The sequence below is a fragment of the Nylanderia fulva genome, unplaced genomic scaffold (assembly GCF_048542155.1).
Source record: "Nylanderia fulva isolate GAGA-0341 unplaced genomic scaffold, ASM4854215v1 Scaffold315, whole genome shotgun sequence".
Lineage (NCBI taxonomy): Eukaryota > Metazoa > Arthropoda > Insecta > Hymenoptera > Formicidae > Nylanderia > Nylanderia fulva.
The window spans coordinates 89,810-110,963 of record NW_028190385.1 but is presented as its reverse complement, the minus strand read 5'-3'; the positions used below and the strand labels follow the sequence as shown (position 1 = coordinate 110,963).

The following is a 21,154-nucleotide window of genomic DNA, read 5'->3' as shown; positions in this document are numbered from 1 at the left end:
CGATGTGCCGAATGATATGGCGAGTGAAGTGTTAATGAGAGAAATGTATGAGAAGAGCTTGAAAGGGCAAGTGGATGAGAGAGTATTTATGGAACGTGTGCGTGTTGTGAGTAGGAATGCGAAGAAAGATGCAACCTGCGGAAATGTGATATTAGAAGTTACAAGTGCAATAAGAAATGTGCTCTGTAGTGACGGACGAGTGTTTGTGCATTGGAAGGCTTTTAGGGTGAAAGAGTTTTTCAGTGTGCTGAGGTGCCACAAGTGCTTCGCATTTGGGCACATGATGCGGCAATGCACCGAAAAGGAAAGACTGTGCCAAAAATGTGGATGTGTAAGACACATGATAAAAAATTGTAAAAAGAAAAGTGTGTGTAGAAACTGTACGCTGAAAGGGAGCAAATGTGATCACTCGGTTTTGTCCGAAGTGTGTCCGGAATACGTGAGAGCGTTAGAGAGAGAGAAAGCGAGAATAAATGACGAATGAATGGTGCGTGAATGTGGTGCAGTATAACTGCCAGAGAGCGTATGCGGTTATGTGTGATCTGGGTGAGATGATGCGCGAACGTCGAGTGAGTGTAGCACTGCTGCAAGAACCGTATGAAAGGCATGGACGTGTGGTGGGCTTGCCCATAGGTATGGATGTGATTGTGTGCGAAAGTGGGACGGTGAAAGCAGCAGTGGTGGTAAATGACTCTAGGTTAGACGTGATGTGCGTGAGAGAGTGTACGAATAAGCTTGGAGTGAGTGTGTGGTTGAAGGGGGACTTTGGCGAAATGTATGTGGTGTCCATGTATTGCCAGTATGGTAAGTGTATTGAGCCGTACTTGGCGTACATGGACAGAGTATGTGAGACGGCCGGGAGAAAGCGTCTGCTGATAGGTATGGATGCGAATGCCGTCTCTCCCTTGTGGTATAGCAAGGGTGGAGGCAGCAGAGAGAGTGAAGCGCGTGGTAGAGTATTGAGGAATGGATGATTGCGAGCGGGATGAATGTTGTTGAATGAGCCAAGCGAGTTTTACTCGTTCAGCGGGCCGAATGGGGAGAGTGACATCGATGTCACTTTCGTACATCTCATCTTTAACACATTATTTTGCATGAACGTAAGTACTCAAAAATATTTTTTTTTCGCCCGACTTGTTTAAAAAATTTTGTATATAAAATTTTGAAAAAAATTTAAAAATTTTTTGGGAAAAAACTATATAGTTTTATAAATTTAGAGAATGAAAGAGGGTGAGAGAGGACGAAAGAGGGTGAAAGAGGCGAAAGATGGTGAAAAAGGACGAAAGAGTACGTTTTTACAAAACACCTTACGAACTAGCCTACCCAAAGCGAAAAGTCATATTAATAATAGTTTTGATTTGTACAGCATATTGTCTGGTAAAAAGATTGATGAGAATGATAGGATGTTTTCCTTGGATGTGGTGTCTTTGTTTACGAACGTTCCTCTGGATCTTGCGATTGACGGTATTAACGATAGATGGGATTACATTGGAATAAATACTAAAATACCGAAAAACGAATTTTTGGGGGGTATAAAATTCATATTGACTTCTACATATTTTACATTTGATGACATAATTTATAAACAGACGTTTGGGACCCCTATGGGGTCACCGTTATCACCAATTATTGCAGACCTGGTTATGCAAGATCTTGAGGATACAGTTCTCAAAGCGTTGAATTTGGAATGTTTGTTTTATTTTCGTTATGTGGATGACATAATAGTGGCCACCTCTATGACTAATATGACTCAGATTGTGAATAATTTTAACAACTATCATGAAAGACTTAAATTCACGGTCGAACAAGAGGTTAACCATAGCTTGAATTTCTTAGATTTATCACTTAAAATTATTAATAACAAAATATATATAGACTGGTATCAAAAAGAAACCTTCTCAGGAAGGACGTTATCATTTTATTCAAACCACCCATTATGCCACAAAATTGGAATAATATATAACCTTGTAGACAGATGTCTATTGCTATCACATCCACTATTTTTTAATAAAAATTTGGAGTTAATTATTAATATACTCAGAAGCAATGGTTACCCTCTTGATCTGATTTTTAACAAAATTAATCATCGGATAGAACACATCATATCTAAGGGGAGCATTATAGAGAGACAGGCCAACATAGAAAGAACAAAAAGTATAGGAAATGACTCGGTCAATAAAAAATTCTTTGTCATTCCGTATATAGATGGGATCTCAGAAATGATTGTTTCCTCGGTAAAAAATAAAAATTGTATGGTAGGGTATAGATGTCTCAACAAACTGGATAATATTATTAAAGCGCAGAAAGATAAAACTAAACATCCATGCAATTCGAATGTGGTTTATAAGATCAGTTGCAATAATTGTAATGCATCTTATGTAGGCCAAACAAAGAGGCAATTGCAGACGCGAATGAAAGAACATAAAAATAATATTAGATTGGACTCAACGAAACATTCAGTAATTTCTGAACACATAATAAATGAACATCATACTTTTAATTGGGACAATGTTAAGATCATGGACAACGAAAATAATTATTATAAAAGACTCATTTCTGAGATGCTACATATCAAGGAACAAAAAAATGGACTAAATTTAAACAAAGATACTGAGTTACTTAGCGAGTCGTATTTTGATATTTTGGATATATTAGCGAACAAGAAATAATAATAGGACAAATAGGACATTAACGAGTAAAACATAGATATTAGATCATACAGGTATATAAACACGCACGCTCTCCGATCAAGTAGAGTTTAAAATGAGCTGTCTTTCTGTATTGTTGGTTTGTTATGTGTCATCCTTAATAACTGTTAAGAAGTAGCAAAATTGTCAAGAAGAACGATGATAGGTAAGCATACTACCAATTGTAGGGGATACATATTATAATTTGGACATACGTTGATCGGTAATTTTTTATTAATCGCAGCGCCTACGGAACGGGTTAATTTCTCGCATATTAACGATGAAACTATCCGAGATCTGAACAAAATCAGGGATCATATCGAGGCGAACATTGTTGGACAGGACGGATTGAAACACGCGTTAATTGCTCAAAAACTCTTGATTCTGAATAACTATAATTAAATTTCGATATTATGTGAATTGTAAGAATTTATATTTCAATAATTATACTGAAGAAGACCGCGTGCGGTCGAAACGTTTATAGAATGATTGTAATTTGCGTTAGTTTTAATATAATGACTGTAGTTTTATAATTTATACATGTAATAAATGGTAGTTGACTGAACATCTCGAATATTCAGCTCGATAAGTTGGCCTTATATTTATCACAATGTATAATATGTTATAATAAAATGTGTTGTACATATATACAATATATATTATAATTCAAAATTATTAATCAAATGTAAATATTGCAGAAAGTTTGGTAATACAACGAAGTGTAACCATACAGTTTCCTTCTGGAGAACATTTCTGCATTCAACTAGGTAACCATTTCACAATGTTTTTACATATTACATTCAAATTGTGTTTATTTATTATAAATAATTATATGCATAATAGATATGCAACAAAACTATTATAACAATATATTTGCAATCCAGATATTATATGAAACTATTCACACACAAGAAAAATAATATTTTGAAAAGTAATTGCTGGTGTACGATTACATTTTTGTTTAATTGGCAAACAAATATTTAATAAAATTTATTAATTTAAAAAAAGGAAAAAGAAAAATGAATCTTTTCAATATAAAAAAAATATAAATATATAAATAAATACATAATAACAAAATATATACATTCTAAGCATTTAAATAATAATACAATTTTAAAACAAGACCATTTATATAAATATTTATATACAACGTATTCTAATTATGTTATTCAATATTTTTCAATATTTCTTTTTAATAATTTATTTATAATAAATAAACACAATTTGAATGTAATATGTAAAAACATTGTGAAATGGTTACCTAGTTGAATGCAGAAATGTTCTCCAGAAGGAAACTGTATGGTTACACTTCGTTATATTACCAAACTTCCTGCAATATTTACATTTGATTAATAATTTTGAATTATAATATATATTGTATATATGTACAACACATTTTATTATAACATATTATACATTTATTATTTTAAAACAAATGAAAAAAATGCGAGAAATATATATTAACATTAAATATAATTAAATTAAATATAATAAAATGTATAATGAATTGAAAATGTTCTGAATAAAAATATGGTTTAAAAAACGTAAATTATTTATTATTTATATTGTAACTATTACGTACAATAACTTTGCTGGAACCAAGGAAAAGATATATATTATTTAAATTCAGACATTTTAATATCATCAATCAAACATCTTCGATTAAAATTTAAATTGTATTAATCGTTACACATTGTTAATTAATGGAAATAGAGAAATTATATCGATTTTCTTAAGTCAATCATTAATGGAAGAGATTCGCATTAAATTTGCTATATTTAATCGTCAATTAAATATTTTTTAATTGTTTCTGCTCAAATCAATTGTCAATTGAATTGTCTTTGATTGAATCTGTTTTTTTCAATCGTCAATTAAAGTACTTCTAATTAAAATTAACTCATATTAATCGTTAATTAAAAAACTTTTAATTAAATTAGCTTGTATTAATTTTTAATCGATCGTTCTCCGATTAATTTCGTTTATATCAATTGTCAATTAAATAATCTTTAATTGACTTCGATCATATTAATTGTTAATTAAACGATCTTCGATTAATCTAGCTTATATCAATTGTCATTGTATCGAAATCTAATTAATCTTTCTAAAATTAATCGTCAATTAAAAATATTTTAATTAAATCTGTTCATATCATTTGTTCAATTATAAAAAATTTAATTGATATTTTGCCATCTCTGATACCCAGTAAACACGTAGGGATCATTTACGAAACAATTACATAATAATCTATATATGTATATGTTATAGATCGGCGAAACAAAACAATGACGTATCATTTATGTCAATAACGTAATGAATTTGTTATGCAATTTTGGTGTTACTTTGTTATGTAACATTTATGTATTTTGGTTAATATAAATGTGTATACTCTAAAAGTTTCGTAAATACTACGTAATTTTAATGACATCATTGTAACGTTATGTTAAATATGTAACATTAATATTATTTTGTTGATATCAATGTATATATTCTGTAAAAACCTTATTATAACTATTATATATAATTATAATATTTTGGTTAATATAAATGTGTGTTCGCGTAAGTCTTGGTTCGAAATGGCTTCGAGCTTGGAGAACGTCCGCGTGGTTGAAGGAGTATCTATAAGAGACACTAATTGTTCTAGTTTCACAGAACTTCACTTTATTTGCAACTTAACAAAAGATAAGCGAAAAAAAGCTGAACATCGTAGTCGATAAGCGAAAAAAGCGTAACATCGTAGTCGACCCCCGCCGATGCAAAGGGTCTGGTGGAGCGTACGCGCTCCGGCGGCAGCTGACCCATCTTTTGTTGCGCTAGTTTCGCGCGGAAGCGGGCACAGCGCACGCAGTCCCGGGCGATCCTTCGGACCCGAGTGGCCACCCCCACGACCCAGAAGCGACGGAGAAGATAGCTCCGCATGAGTTGAGGGCCTCCATGCAGGGTCGCCGTATGCGCGTCGCGAAGGACCAGCTCGGTAAAGTAACCCTCCTTCGGCAGTATCAGCGGGTGCTTTTCTGAGAAGGGCAGGTGAGCCGATTGAAGTCGACCGCCCACTCGTAAGGACCCATCCTCGTCCAAGAACGGGCTTAATGCTCGCAGAGACGAGCCACCGGGCAATAGGCCGCCCGCCGTAAGCGCTCCCAGCTCTCCTGGAAACTCCCTTCGCTGCGTCCGCCTCACCATCACAGATAGAGCCATCTCCAACTCGGCGCCGGACAGGAAATCGCTTTGGTCCCTCATACCTCGAGCCTTGTGATAGAACCTGTAACAGTAGGCTACTACGCGTACAAGCCGCGTCAAAGTGGAGAATCTCCTTTCAAAGAGATCCTCCGGATTCTCCGGGACGGCCAGGTGCACCGCTCTTTTTTCTTCTTCCTCGTGATGGGCACCGAGGTCACCGACCACAGGACCACGCGGTGGTTGGTCCCCGAAGCCAGACGGGGCCTCTCCACCACAGGTCTAAACCAAGAAGCTCCGAGACCGGAATCCCCCTGGTTGCCACGTCAGCCGGGTTTGATGCAGTCGGAACATGTCTCCACCGTTCGCCTGGTACCAGACTCTGTACCTCTGCCATTCGAGCTATGTGAACCTGGCACCCGACTTAAAGTAAATGGATATTTCAGGTACGCATTCGATTGTACTTCGTTTGTACCCGTTTGTACCGATTTTTATTTTGTTTGTACCCCTAAGGGTTGCAAGTTATTAAGGGTTGAAAAATCACCAGCACCCCACTTTGAGATATCGTAATTTTCGTGGTGCCGTTCGATTCAGTATCGTTTGTACCCATTTGTACCGCTTTCCATTTCGTTTGTACCCCTAAGGGGGTGGAAATATGGGGTATTTAATGTTCGCAAAAGGGGTAACTTTGCTATTTTTAAAGATATTCGAAATCTGTAAACGGGTGCTGCTTCCTAATCGTTTGTACCCGTTTGTACCGCTTTCCATTTCGTTTGTACCCCTAAGGGGGTGGAAATACGGGGTATTTAATGTTTGTAATACGGGGTATGTAATATATATATATATATATTATGACTTAATAAACTCAAGAAAAGAGTTTTCTTCGACAAATTTTTTAGAGTGCGTTTTCGTGAGTGACAACAGACAGAAAGTGTCTTAGGTTAAACAGTGGAAGATGCTGAGCTCAATCGTACGCGATGTGCAATTGCTTCCTATCAGGAGCAGTCTTGCTTAATCACCTCATGCCTTATATATATCATGAAGCAGAACGGAGAGGAGACGATGTGCGCGGTGGGGACGCGACGTGTGATTGGTTACGCTTCCTCTCCACCGCGTCCCACGTCGCGTGCTCGCTCTTTTCTCCGCTCGTCCTGCTCTCGATATAATTTTAAGGCGCTCGCGCGTAACACACGCGCACACAGACATGCGCTCGCGCATTTTCAATTTATTATATCAAAATATTTATATTAATATTTCAGTTTTTGTTATTTAGCTTCGTAAAAATAACAAATAATAAAATAAAATTAAAATTTTTAATCCAAGAATATTCATTTTATGTTCAATTTTATTTTGAGTTTAATTTCACTTTAATATTAGTTTGAGTTTAGTTTGACAAAGTTATTCCTTATACTGTTTGTTCAGCATTCCATATTTTTACCCCCGTTGGGGTACAAACGAAATGAAAAGCGATACAAACGGGTACAAACGATTAGGAAGCAGCACCCTTAAGGAAGCAGCACCCGTTTGCAGAATTCGAATATCTTTAAAATTGACAAAGTTACCCCTTTCGCAAATATTAAATACCCCGTATTTCCACCCCCTTAGGGGTACAAACAAAATGGAAAGCGGTACAAACGGGTACAAACGATTAGGAAGCAGCACCCGTTTGCGGAATTCGAATATCTTTAAAATTGACAAAGTTACCCTTTTCGCGAATATTAAATACCCCGTATTTCCACCCTCTTAGGGGTACAAACGAAATGGAAAGCGGTACAAACGGGTACAAACGATTAGGAAGCAGCACCCGTTTACAGATTTCGAATATCTTTAAAATTGACAAAGTTACCCCTTTCGCGAATATTAAATACCCCGTATTTCCACCCCCTTAAGGGTACAAACGAAATGGAAAGCGGTACAAACGGGTACAAACGATTAGGAAGCAGCACCCGTTTACAGATTTCGAATATCTTTAAAAATAGCAAAGTTACCCCTTTTGCGAACATTAAATACCCCATATTTCCACCCCCTTAGGGGTACAAACGAAATGGAAAGCGGTACAAATGGGTACAAACGATACTGAATCGAACGGCACCACGAAAATTACGATATCTCAAAGTGGGGTGCTGGTGATTTTTCAACCCTTAATAACTTGCAACCCTTAGGGGTACAAACAAAATAAAAATAGGTACAAACGGGTACAAACGAAGTACAATCGAATGCGTACCTGAAATATCCATTTACTTTAAGTCGGGTGCCAGGTTCACATAGCTTGCCACTCGATGCGCCACAAACGGTCGCCAGCGCGACGCATGGGAACGCAGCCAACAAAGGACGACCCTAGCATCCGTCCAGGCGACGACAGGCACATCCTCCAAATCCAGATCATGAGCCACCCGGTGCAGCAAGCGAGCCATTAGAACGGCTCCGCATAGTTCCAAGCGAGGCACACTTTGCTTCTTGACCGGAGCCACCTTGGCTCTGGCGGTCAGCAATGTCACCTCCACCCGGCCGTCTTGCTTGGTGACCCGGACATAGACGGCCGCCGCGTAGGCTCTCTCCGATGCATCGGCGAACCCGTGCAGCTCGACCTCGTCTTCTAGATCATGCTGCAGCCAGCGCGGGATTCTCAAAGCCGATAGTCCGGGCAGGGATGCACGGAAGACGCTCCAGGCTTCTGCCCGTTCAAGTGAGAGCGAATCATCCCAACCGCAGCCAGCCAGCCACAGATCCTGCATAAAGATCCTGGCATAAATCAGGACCGGCGCGACCCAGCCTAGCGGGTCGAACAATCGAGCCGCGTCGGATAGAACTGTCCGCTTCGTGCTGCTATAATGCCGCCACCCTGACCGATAGCGCATCCTCGTCGGGATGCCACACTATCCCGAGGGCGCTCACTGCGTCAAAGGCCGGCAGCAGCGCTTTTCCTGATGACGCCTGCGGGAGAAGGTCCCGTGCATTCGAGGCCCACTTGTCGAGCGCAAATCCTCCGGCCTGTAGCAACGCCACTAGCTGGCGTTGAATCTCCTGGGTCGCCGTCAGATCGTCTCCACCTGCCAAAATGTCGTCGACATAAGAGTGTCGCAAGAGTGCAGTCGCTCCCAGCGGAAAGCGTACAGCCTCGTCCCGAGCCAACTGCTGCAGCGTGCGTATGGCCAGGAAGGGCGCCGAAGTCGTCCCATAAGTCACGGTTCGGAGCTGGAACTCTCGGACACTCTCCGCAGGACCGGCACGCCAGAGAATCCTCTGCAGATCTACGTCAGCCTCGTTTACACGGATCTGCCGGAACATTTTAATTATGTCGGCCATAAATCCGACCTTGGGCCGTCTCCAACGAGTCAGGATGACCCATAAGTCGGTCTGTAATCGAGGACCTGCTAACAGACAGTCATTCAGCGAATAGCCAGAATTTGTTTTAAAAGATGCGTTAAAAACCACGCGTATCTTTCCCGCGGGACCTCCCGCTTTAAAGACGGCGTGGTGAAACAAGTAATAAGATGCCGACGGACAAGGAGCGTCAACAGGCACTGAATTCATATGATCCAGAGCGAGATACTCCACCATGAAGTCGGTGTATCGTTTCTGCAGCTCGGGCTTCTTCGCCAGACGCCGCTCCGAGCCGAGCAGCATGGACAGCGCAGCCGAGCGCGATTCGCCTAGCTGGTCGAGCCGATCCGGTCTGTTAGGCAACCGCACGACGTATCTGCCAGACGCGTCGCGAGAGTGCGTGTTCTTGAAGTGCTCTTCCGCTTGGTCCTCGTCCGGAGTCGGAAGACGCTGAACAGCGACCTCCTCCAGCTCCCACTGCCGCTTAAGAGTCGCCGACAGTTCATCAGTGGGTTGTGTCAGCAGCACAGTCACCGTATGCGCTGCGACCGAAGCATTCCCTCCCAAGTCCACCGCGCCCAACAGGACCCAGCCGAAAGCAGAGAGATGTGCCGAAAGAGAGTCCGGTGAACCTTGGCGACTGTCAGGTCGCATCACTCTTCTATAAACGTCGGCGCTGAGTACAACGTCCACCGCAGCCGGCGTCGCAAAGTCCGGATCGGCCAACGAAAGGTTGGCCAAGTGCGGCCATGGACGTGCAGCAACGCGCTTAGGGGGAAGTAGATCCGTCAGACGCCGGAGCACGAACGCTTCCGTCTCGAGGTGGAACGTTGCGTCCGTTCGAGATCTCAGAGTAAGATCCACAGCGATAGCGGCTTCCCCTGTTCTCGTGCCTTGCAGACCGTTCACCGCAACGCGAACACGACGGCGTGATGCGCGCAGTAGTTGGGCTGCGCTTTTTGTTATGAAGGAAGCCTCTGATCCAGTATCCAGCAGAGCTCGCACCGTCAGCTGCCGGCCAGACGGTCCCTCAAGCAGGATCTGAGCCGTGGCCAGCAGGACGGTTTTTCCGCTAGTAGCGACGGCCGAGCTTATCCTTGCACTCAAGGAGTTAGCGTCAGCTACCGGATCCTCCGTGGGAGGGAAAGGGGTGGGTGGAAGTTGAGGGAGGTGTGAGTGAAAGGTGAAAAGAAATTTATATATATATATATAATCCTGATGACGTCAGCGGACGCGGACAGAGAAGAAGAAGAAGAAGAAGAAGAAGAAGAAGACGACGTTACTTCATTTTTTATGAAAAACGTCACTTTTTGACCGCTTGTATCTCCAGAACGGCTTGACCGATTTTATTTTTTCTTGGCTCAAATTACTCGTGGCGATGCCGCCTTTCAGGTTATATTACGTGCAATTCAAAATTTTTTATATTTTAGTAGTTCTACACCCCCAAAAAATGGACTTTGATGGTGCAGGATAAGGAGACTTGTAGTGTCTTTTAAGGTCTTTTAGGGTTTGAACATGGCCGGAGACATTACCGTGTCTCCTAATACAACGTACGGCGCAACTGCGGTATGAGATTCGTCCGCTTCTACGTGTGCGACCACGGACTAGATAAAAGTAACGCGAGACAAAAAATAGAACGTCAATTGGACGTCGATCATGCCGACGTGGACGTTATACAACTCCATAGAGCCGACACTCTCCGCATCGAAGATGAGAGTGTGATCCTCGTCAAATTGACCAACAGGGGAGAGGGCACGCTCGGCGATGTGTTTAGAAATGCGATAACAATCGGACGATTGAACCGTTACCGCACCGGTTTTACAGCGGATTACGGGTACTTTGATTACCACGCTTCCCCGACAACGGAAGATAACGTGGTTACGTACTGCCAGGTGTACTCCTCCGCCGCCAAAATGGCTCGTCCGCAGGACTTTGGTGAAACCGCGGTTCATCTGATTTGTCACGCGTACGAAGACGGTGCGAGAAGGTTTAAAAGTTGAAGAAACGAAACGCGACAAAACTCTCGATCTGGTGTCCTACGTGTGGAACCACGTTCGCACAGGACACAGACTCCGGATCGAGGAGGTATTGACATTCGATAATAAACGCCTAGCAACACCAATGTCGGCAAATTTTACGCGACTTGGCGTTTTCGACGACGCAACTAGATGTATCGTCACGAATCTTCTTACGCTCCATCGCACTCTGTACAAGGTAGATGCCAAAAGATGGCAAAGTCATATAGACGGGACAATAGCGGACGATCTCCTCCTCCTTTTAGGTTTGGCGCGCGACAACTACGACACCTCCAACGACGACAGATGGGCGACGTCGTCGTTGATACGCCGTTTCATACGAGCGCAATTTCGCACGTATTACTTTGCACACGGCATATCGTATAAATACAATTACGCGACGAAAAGTAACATGTTCGCCAACGAACTGGAACAATCGTCGGCCGATCGCGGGATTATAAAGGTGAGACCGCATTTCGACGATACGGACTCGTTTCCGTACCCTATATACGCCAAATCGATACCCTCGCATTATTTAGTCCCGATACGGCACGTATGGTCCTGCATAATGGGCATCGAGCAGGCCATAGAAGATACCACAGAGGATGAGTATGAGATGAAGTACGCCAACGAAATCCTGCGATGCGTGAAGTTTTGGTGCACCATTTCACCGAATGGTCGTTCACGCATTTGGTGTCCTCCTCCGTGCCGAAGAAGCGACGAGGAGATTCGACGTACAAGCGCCGAATTGTACGCCAATTATCTAGAGGCGTTCTCCATTCGGACGTTCCTCCGACGTTGCCGCGATATTTGGGTGAAACACGACAACCTAACGGTAAGAGTGGCGAATACCACCATCGACGCGGAAACAGTTGTGCAAAGTTTACTATCGCCGAGTAACAACTTCGCCACCATTGCCCGCATGGCACTAAAAACGGCGGGTAACGAGCGAGAATTTCAAGAGTCGCTGCGTACGTTCGTCGAGGAAAACGTACAACTGTTTCCGATATATCTCGTATCGCAAAAATCGCACTATTACCTGTGGAAGGTTGTCAAGAAACGTACCGATACGCCGCGGGAAGTGAGAGAGAGAATAGACTCGGTAAAAAATCAGCTAAGGAGAATTCGTCAGGATCGAGAGATCCTATTGGACGAGAACGTCCAAGAAGCGTCGTCGTCGTCGTCGTCCCTTCCTTCTCGTCACGTGGACTCGGCCGGGCCGTTCTCGCCACCGTCTCAGATCTCGGTAACTCGTACCGGAACTGTATTTCGGAACCGTGATCTGTCGAGTCGATCAATGTCGTCGTCGTGGTCTCCGACCAAGAGACCGATAAATCGTCCGAGGTTGTTGTCGTCCTCCGACGACTCGTCCGCACGAGACGCGCCGATCGTGGGGACGACGGAACCCTCCATTTCGTCGACAAACTCGGATATACCGAATCCACCACAATCATTGCAACGGATATCGTCGAGCGAATCGACGGACAAAAATGTTCCAAACGCGGAAGAGATTCCGGAGACTAAAGTAAAAATGAGGGTGCGATACTTTAATAGGCAGCAGGACACCATCTTATTAAAACACGCCATAACCACGGGCAAGATTAGTAATCTCCATTCGTGGTTATGCCTGAAAAAGATAAAGCCTCTGATATTTACAAAACCGCGATACACTCCGTCCTGCATGCGGTATAGAGTAATGCAGATAGCTGCGGGATTACACGACGCGGATTTCGGCTTGACGTATAGAGAGGAACTCGACATGCTACAAAAATTGGTCCGCGCGCAAATGAAGAGACGGCTAACGATGTAAATAAATAAAATTTTACATTTTCCTGTGCTTTCGACTTTTTCGACCGAGTCTGCTGTGAATGAGGATAAGGATGTGTCGTTCACCGATTTCAACTTGTAGATTTAGAATTCCTGTGCGTCAACATTATAGATATGTACAATTACATATATATTGCTAGATATTGCTTAAATAATAATCCGTTACATCGTAGGCGAGGGGGGGCTCCGCCCCTCCCCCTTGCACCTCCCTCCCCGACTGACCCTTTGACCTGGGGGGGCTTCGCCCCCCAGCCCCCCCATTCGGCGGCGGCGCGATGTTTCGAACCTTTCGTTGTCTAACTCTGATCTTTTCGCGAGGATCTTGACATGTGAAAAAGCTAAGAACGGGTCGCGATAATGTTCCTGTCTTAGTTGTATTCTATAGGCGAGGGGTAAACCCTCGCAGAAGGATCGCGCTGTCAGGGCGTCGATTTCGTTTGTTGATCCGACGGATAGTATTCCCTGCGCTCGGCGTTCCGCGTCCATTATGGATGACCGTAAATCCTTTACGCGGCTGATAAAATCGAGAATATGCTCGTTCGGTTTAAGATAGATTGTGCTTAACTCTCCGCGATATTGGTCGATGGTTTTCGGGGATCCGAAGGCTCCATTCAAAAGGTCGGCGAGTTGAGTTATTGTTTCGCAATCCTCGTCTTCTACGGCGCATATAGCTCGCCCGCGTAATTTAGTAAGGAGTAAGCAAGTCAAGTTTCGTTCAGACGATGGCGGGAATATCTCCTTAGCGCGTCTACACGCTTGTATAAATTGGGAAAGTGGGATATTTTGACCGTCGAATGGCGGGATAGTCTCGAGTGCCTCCCTGAAAGACACCCTTGGGCTATCGTAATTGGTTCCGTGTTGGGATGCGGGAGACGCTTGTTCGTCGAAAAAGCGTCCCGTGGTGTTAGGGATATATTGCGTAGGTATCGTATTATTCCTGCGCATTGAATTCATTTCCTGGCGGAGCCGGTCAATTTCTTGGAGCATATGAGTACTTAGGTCGGGTTTTTCGGTTTCTCCCATGGTGATAAAATTTAAACGTTTTTCTACCTCCGTTTTTTTACTCACAAGATTACTGCGAATGATTTCGAGGTCTTTTTCCGAAGCCCGTTTTTCACATTCGAACGCCTCCTTTTGTTGTTGAAGCATTTCGGACTGTTCGCGTAACCGTGCTTCCTCGGCGTGCAGTTGAGTGCGAAGTTCGTCTACCTCTACCTCGGTAAGTTTTTTCGTACTTACCTTTCCACGCGTTTCCATCGCGAATATTAACTCGTATCCCACCGCTGTCACCAAATTTTGTTACGTTTCGTGGGGTCGCGGCTGCGAAAATATAAATGCAGAGCTCGGCTTTTTCCACGAGACACGATCGCTATTACGGGTACGCGAATCTATGCGATTCTCCCCGGAGATACCCGCGATCTGAGGATATTCGTGCTGGAAGCGAGATGGTCGAATTATGATGTAGAACCTATCTGCGACTCTACTGTTATGAAGATAGCTTCGTTGACCGCTCTCGGCGAGACACTGTTTGGGTCGCGTAAGTAATCTTTGTATTTAAATTGGCATGCCTCGCGCAAATCGCCGGTTCGTGTGAAGGTAAACCGATTGTTGCAAACCCCGCAATTTATTCCGACGGGTATTCCGCCTAAAATTAAGCTATGCTTCCGAATCCTCGCCCAGAGTAATTTCGAAATTCTAGGTAAATCGGCGTAACACGAAAGGCAGAGAGCAGCCTTGGTCTCGAAGTGAATGTATCCGACACCGACTTGACAATAGAATAAGAGTAGAAGTGGTGTTACGGAGGTAATCTCTGGAGGAGGGGTTATACCTCTAGGCAAAAACGGGCACATCGGCACATGAGAACCCTTGAGTTAGTTGTCGTTTATTTAAACTATCTAGTCGTAAAAAGAATCGCGCTGTTATTATTCTAGATTTTAGGAAAATCGGAATATTTTATTCTTCTGTGTTTCGTATTACAGAGCGAAGGGTTGCAGCGCACGTGGTGGTCGACCCTATTTTATGACTGACCCTTTTTCTAGTTTTACGACTGACCCTTTTTTTTCTAGTTTTACGACTGATCCTTTTTCTAGTTTTACGACTGACCCTTTTTTCTAGTTTTACGACTGACCCTTTTTTCTAGTTTTACGACTGACCCTTTTTTCTAGTTTTACGACTAACCCTTTTTCTACTTCCGTACTAAACGCTCGAAGGAAAAAGAATGCGTAAGAGATTTTCTCGAATATTCCTCTCCACGTGGCGGTAGCGTCTCTAATTTTATTTAGCATGCGCAATTTCTCAAATCAACATGAATCTCACTTACTTTCAACAATGTCTCCCTGATGGCGTCGGCTCGCTTTTGCAGATAGTGTGTGCGGCGAGGGTCGTCTTCCGGGATGTTTAGTGGCGGCAGGCGTCGTTGCAGGAAAGTTATTGGCACTAGGTTCCACAGGAGCTCGTCGTTGTTATCATTGTTTATATTGTTTTTAATGTTAAAAATCTTCTCGTACTCAGGATCGGCCTGGTACTCTACGCCAAGAAACCGAGAAAATTGTTTGGTCACAGATTCCCGATAAATACGATTTACAATTAGTTTGCGTAATTGATTTTTCCTTCCCGCGCGTCGCGTTTTAGGCATGGTGGACTCGAACCGGAGACATTCTCTGATCAACCGCTTCAATAAAGGAGATCGATGTGCGGCGGACCTCACTATCGGTTCTTTATTTTAGCGTGTAAAGAGGATGTTAATTCGGGCTGTGATGAGCGGCTGTCCGCTCCAAGCACAGTTTGAATTGTTCCGAATTCGGAATACAATGCCGTGTTGCAGATTTTTGTTACTAGCGCGTTTTATTGAAAGAATGGATTCTGTAGAGAAATATGTTAAACACTTATTTCACAAGAACACACTGGTTTATTATAAAATAATATAAGGTATATATAGAATAAAATTCAAACTTAGGATTTAGAGTTAGAATTAAAATTAGATGTAGAACTTATACTTTAGAGTTAGATTTAGGATTAGAATTAGATTTAGAAGAGCAAGTGTATTGCTTGGAGTCACACGATGAACTTCCGAAATTCAGGACTGCTCTGAGGTCCTTCGTTTCGGCGGCTCGGGCCTGCGGCGGCCGAGAGAGAGGGTACTCTCTGGAGTAGGGGGTCTCGCCATGGTAGGAGATCCCGAGGCGCTACGGAGCGCCGCGCTTAGTTGCTAGGCGGAGTTAGGAGTCATGGCCGGCATTGACGCGCTTTTCAAACAGTCTTTGATGAACTTTAGTTTTATTTATTAAGAAACGAAAAAATTTATAAGGCCGGATGTGACAATTGGAATACGAATACGAAGTATTATACAAAGCCGGAAAAATAAACGTTAATGCAGACGCCCTTTCGCGAAACCCCACTCCAGATTCTTTACCTGAAATCGGACGAGTCCTTCCCCTCTCGCAAGTACAAAGCCTGTCAGACTCCAACGAATCCTTATTTACCGCCAAAAGAAAACAAAGCGCAAAACCCCCGCAAATCGCAGGTAAAAAAGACCGCGATGAACAGAGCTCCCCTTCTATCCCCGATAACCGGAAATCGGAGGAAACACACTCGCCCCCTAGTTCCAGCGAGAACAGCGACTCGGAGAACGAAACCGATAGCAACTCCAGTTCCAGTAGCGAGGAGTTATTCGAAAACGTAAATAGTCCTTTCATTCCACAGGCCCCCGTGAGGCCCCGCGTGATAAATATCCCGGACAATTTCGCGACCCGGAAGGATAATCTCGTTATCTTTATAACGCAGCAAGGAATGCCGATCGACAAAGGAGCCCAATTATTGCAAACAACGAACTCCTTGCCGATGACCAGAGATGCAGCTTTGGGCAGGGCAAGGGTTAATCGCGAGGGCGGCCGACGCATAATCTCACTCGCGGTAAAAGAGAGGATCTCCGGCGTTACCGAAAAGGAGATAATAAAAGAAGCAATACACTCGCTACTAGATGTTATCCGAGAATTGGGCTTGAAATCGATCTCGATCAGTAAAAGTAATGTCGATAATGTAGAATGAAACGCGATATATAACCTTTTGATTAAGATATTAGACGAAACCGATATAAGAATATTTATTTGTACAAACGACATAACAGTCCCCGAGAAGGACCAAAGGGAACAAATCCTCGCCGAAAATCATTGTTCCGCGGTAGCAGGACACAAGGGCATCACCAAAACCTATAATCGGATAAAAAAACGCTACACTTGGAGCGGTATGAAAACCGATGTCCAAAACTTTGTCAAAAACTGCCGCGCGTGTCAATTGAAGAAACTGGTTTGCGTAAAAACTAAGCAACCAATGATCCTAACCAACACCCCCGACTCGGCTTTCGAAAAAGTTTTGATAGACATAATGGATCCCCTCCCAACCACGAAACAAGACAACTCCTACATCCTAACTATACAAGACTTGTTAACTAAATATTCCCTTGCGATTCCCCTCCAACAAGCAGGAGCGATACAGGTAGCAGAAGCGTTTACTAACGATCTTATTTGCACATTCGGCGCACCAAAGGCGATCCTCACCGACCATGAAGAAACAACCATATCTGAAATTCGATTAATATACGGAATGATTACGAATTTTTTTAGTTTTTTCTTCTTCTGCTGACGCAATCTTAGTATTATTATTATCGTTATTAATGTGTCTGTTTAAAATAATATCATTGGAAACAAGATGTTTGATATCGTGATTAATCTTGTTGAAAACTAAGTCAAGAGGATAATCATTGCTCAAAAGTATTCTGACCACCAACATAATATTTTTATTGTAAAATTGTGGATGTGATAATAATATGATAAACACCTGTCTATTACATTATAAATTATTGCAATTTTACGGTAAAGGGGATGATTGGAAAAATATGACAACAAAAGCTTTTCCTGCCAGAAAAAGTCTCTTTTTGATACCAGTCTATGTAAATAGTGTTGTTTAAAACTATGATAGATAAATCAAGAAAATTTAAGCAACGGTTCTTCTCTCGTTCGACAGTGAACTGTAACCTTTTATGATAATTATTAAATTTCTTAACAATTTTGCTAATATATTTCGCAAGAGCAGTCAAAATAATATCGTTGACATATCTGTAATAAAAGGTAAAACTAGTATCTATATTTTTTATAACAGACTCTTCTAGGTCTTGCATGACTAAATCAGCTAATATAGGTGATAAAGGTGACCCCATAGGAGTCCCAAAGACTTGTTTGTAGGTGGTACCATTAAAAACAAAATATGTCGACGATAAAACAAATCTTACTGCTCTTATAAATTCATCCTGTGGTAATAAAGAGAATTTGTTTATATATTCCTATCTATTCACAATACTATCAATCGCCATATCTATCGGAACATTAGTGAATAGGGAAATCACATCAAGAGAGACTAAGATTTTGTCTTTTTTTATCATTTTACCCGACAGTATGTCTTATCAAAACTATTAGCTACGTGACTTTTAGCTTTCGGAAGACAGGAATGTATTGTTCTATGTAAGTAGGAAGCTAATGAAAATAATGCTGTGCTGATTGATGAGACGATAATTCTGAATGGTGTGCCTTCTTCATGAATTTTAGGCAAACCGTACGCTTTAGGTAAGAGGGAATCACTAGAAGATAATCTTAAAAAATCTTTTTTGGTAATATATCCCATAATGATCCATCCTTTCAATATGCTATTCAATTCTTTTTCAATTTTTAAGAAAGGATTTTTGTTTATCACAATGTATGTGACTGTAGTACAGTAGAAACGTTTGTACAACTTCAAATTATGTGAATTTTCAACATTAAAATTGTTTTATACATTAAGTTAATTTGTTTTTCAATGTTTGCTCTATAGTTGGCCTTAATTCACCTTTTTAATTCGTTATTCAAATACAGAGCGGGTTTGTTTATTATTTTTATTTTTATTTTTTATTAAATTTAGAAAATAAAAATTTAAATATTAATTAATATTAAAATTAATAATAAATAATAATATATTAATGATTAAAATTTGAAAATATATACAAATTGAAAATTGCAATAATTTTTTTAATTTTTATTACGTAAATTTTTTTTAATTAATCGAAGACACTAATAAGTAAGAGAGATATATTATATTCATATATTTTTATATATGTATTTGTGACATTTTTAATTTTATCAGCAATACAATAAATGTATTATAATGTAACAAAATACCGTATATAATAGTTTTGCAATGGAATGAAAGAAACGGAATATGATATGGAATTATTATATTAAATATCTATAATAATAATATATAAAATAATTATTTCAATGCATAAACTTAGACTTAAATTACAAATGTAATTTGAAAATTACATAAAGTTATTGATAGTGTGCAATAGAGGTTTTGATAATATATCCCATAATGATCCATCCTTTCAACATGCTATTCAATTCCTTTTCAATTTTTAAGAAAGGGTTTTTATTTATCACAATGTATGTGACTGTAGTACAGTAGAAACGTTTGAACTGAAGCGTTCGCCTTTACCATCCATACGGAACGTTTTACTTGACACAGTATTTATATAGAAATGTGTATCCTAAAAAAATCATAAAAATGAAAAGGTCAGGCCATGTTCAAAAGAAGGTACTCAAAAATTTAAACGATCTAATAATAAATTATCACGAAAAGTAACTGATATGTTATTCAAGGTGCCAGTTCAAAGTGAACATACGTAAAGTGTATATTATCTAAATTTAGTAATAATATATTACCATGAAAAGTAACTGTGATATTTTATTCAAGGTGCAAGTTCACATTGAATATACATACATATAAGTAAAACTGATTACAATTTGATTCTAGAAAATAAGTGCGATATGTTATTCTTAGTGCACAAAATATAATAGTCGTTTATAGAGATTTGATTTGAAATTCATACTAGCCCGTACAATGAAAAATAATTGCTCGTAATTCCAGAGTACCAATTTGTTAATGACTCAGAAAAATAACATGGCGGCCTGCTCTCAAAAAACTATGATGTTTCTCGATGTCCATTTAGAAATAATGTCAAAGCTCTTACAGAATAATTACTACAACATTTGAGATACGAAAAGTATTACATTAGAAGAAGATTAGATTAGAATAAGGATTCAACGTATTTTTAAAAGCTCTACACACAACAAAGTGAATATACAAAACTATATACAAATACCTTTTTCTTCTGTGTTTTTGAAGAAAATTGTAAGTCAAATGAAACCTTGCACTTTGAGAACCATGTCACTTACTTTTCAGAGTCAAATTGATAAATTTTTTTTGTATATTTTAATGATATTTATTTCTCACTTGTATCTTGAATAATTAATATGTAATTTTTTATTGTATATTACGACAAATAATCAGTAAACTTTTTAAGCGTATAACTTTATTGTAGTTGACCTGAGAACTGTACATTTATAAATTTTACTTAATATACACCCGTTTACTACCGTTTTACTTACCGTTTTACTAAAGAAAGATTGGAGGTTTTTAATTTATACAATTTTCACAACTCTTATTTCAATTATTTATTCTACCCATCGAAAGTTTTTTGAGAGCAGGCCGCCATGTTATTTTTCTGAGTCATTAACAAATTGGTACTCTGGAATTACGAGCAATTATTTTTCATTGTACGGGCTAGTATGAATTTCAAATCAAATCTCTATAAACGACTATTATATTTTGTGCACTAAGAATAACATATCGCACTTATTTTCTAGAATCAAATTGTAATCAGTTTTACTTATATGTATGTATATTCAATGTGAACTTGCACCTTGAATAAAATATCACAGTTACTTTTCATGGTAATATATTATTACTAAATTTAGATAATATACACTTTACGTATGTTCACTTTGAACTGGCACCTTGAATAACATATCAGTTACTTTTCGTGATAATTTATTATTAGATCGTTTAAATTTTTGAGTACCTTCTTTTGAACATGGCCTGACCTTTTCATTTTTATGATTTTTTTAGGATATCACTTACTTTTTAAAGTACAGATATATAGAGCAGCTTTTTAGTAATTCAAGTATTACAAATATATGTATTTTCGATTCTTATCACATAACTTTGTATAAGTAACAATTTATGCAATACAGTTCAAAA

The 21,154-nt window shown here is 40.4% G+C and overlaps 3 protein-coding genes across 3 annotated transcripts; all 3 read right to left on the bottom strand.

Moving 5' to 3' along the window:
- Window positions 1–5,345: 5,345 nt before the first annotated feature.
- On the bottom strand, window positions 5,346–5,924 carry LOC146722433 (uncharacterized). The gene has a single exon (XM_085484784.1). The coding sequence runs from the start codon at window positions 5,922–5,924 to the stop codon at window positions 5,346–5,348; it is 579 nt and encodes a 192-aa protein (XP_085340910.1).
- Window positions 5,925–8,098: 2,174 nt separating this feature from the next.
- On the bottom strand, window positions 8,099–8,596 carry LOC146722432 (uncharacterized). Its single transcript, XM_085484783.1, has one exon. It carries the CDS (start codon window positions 8,594–8,596, stop codon window positions 8,099–8,101), a length of 498 nt encoding a protein of 165 aa, XP_085340909.1.
- A 91-nt stretch (window positions 8,597–8,687) lies between these two features.
- Window positions 8,688–9,839, bottom strand: LOC146722431 (uncharacterized). Its single transcript, XM_085484782.1, has one exon. It carries the CDS (start codon window positions 9,837–9,839, stop codon window positions 8,688–8,690), a length of 1,152 nt encoding a protein of 383 aa, XP_085340908.1.
- Window positions 9,840–21,154: the final 11,315 nt, after the last annotated feature.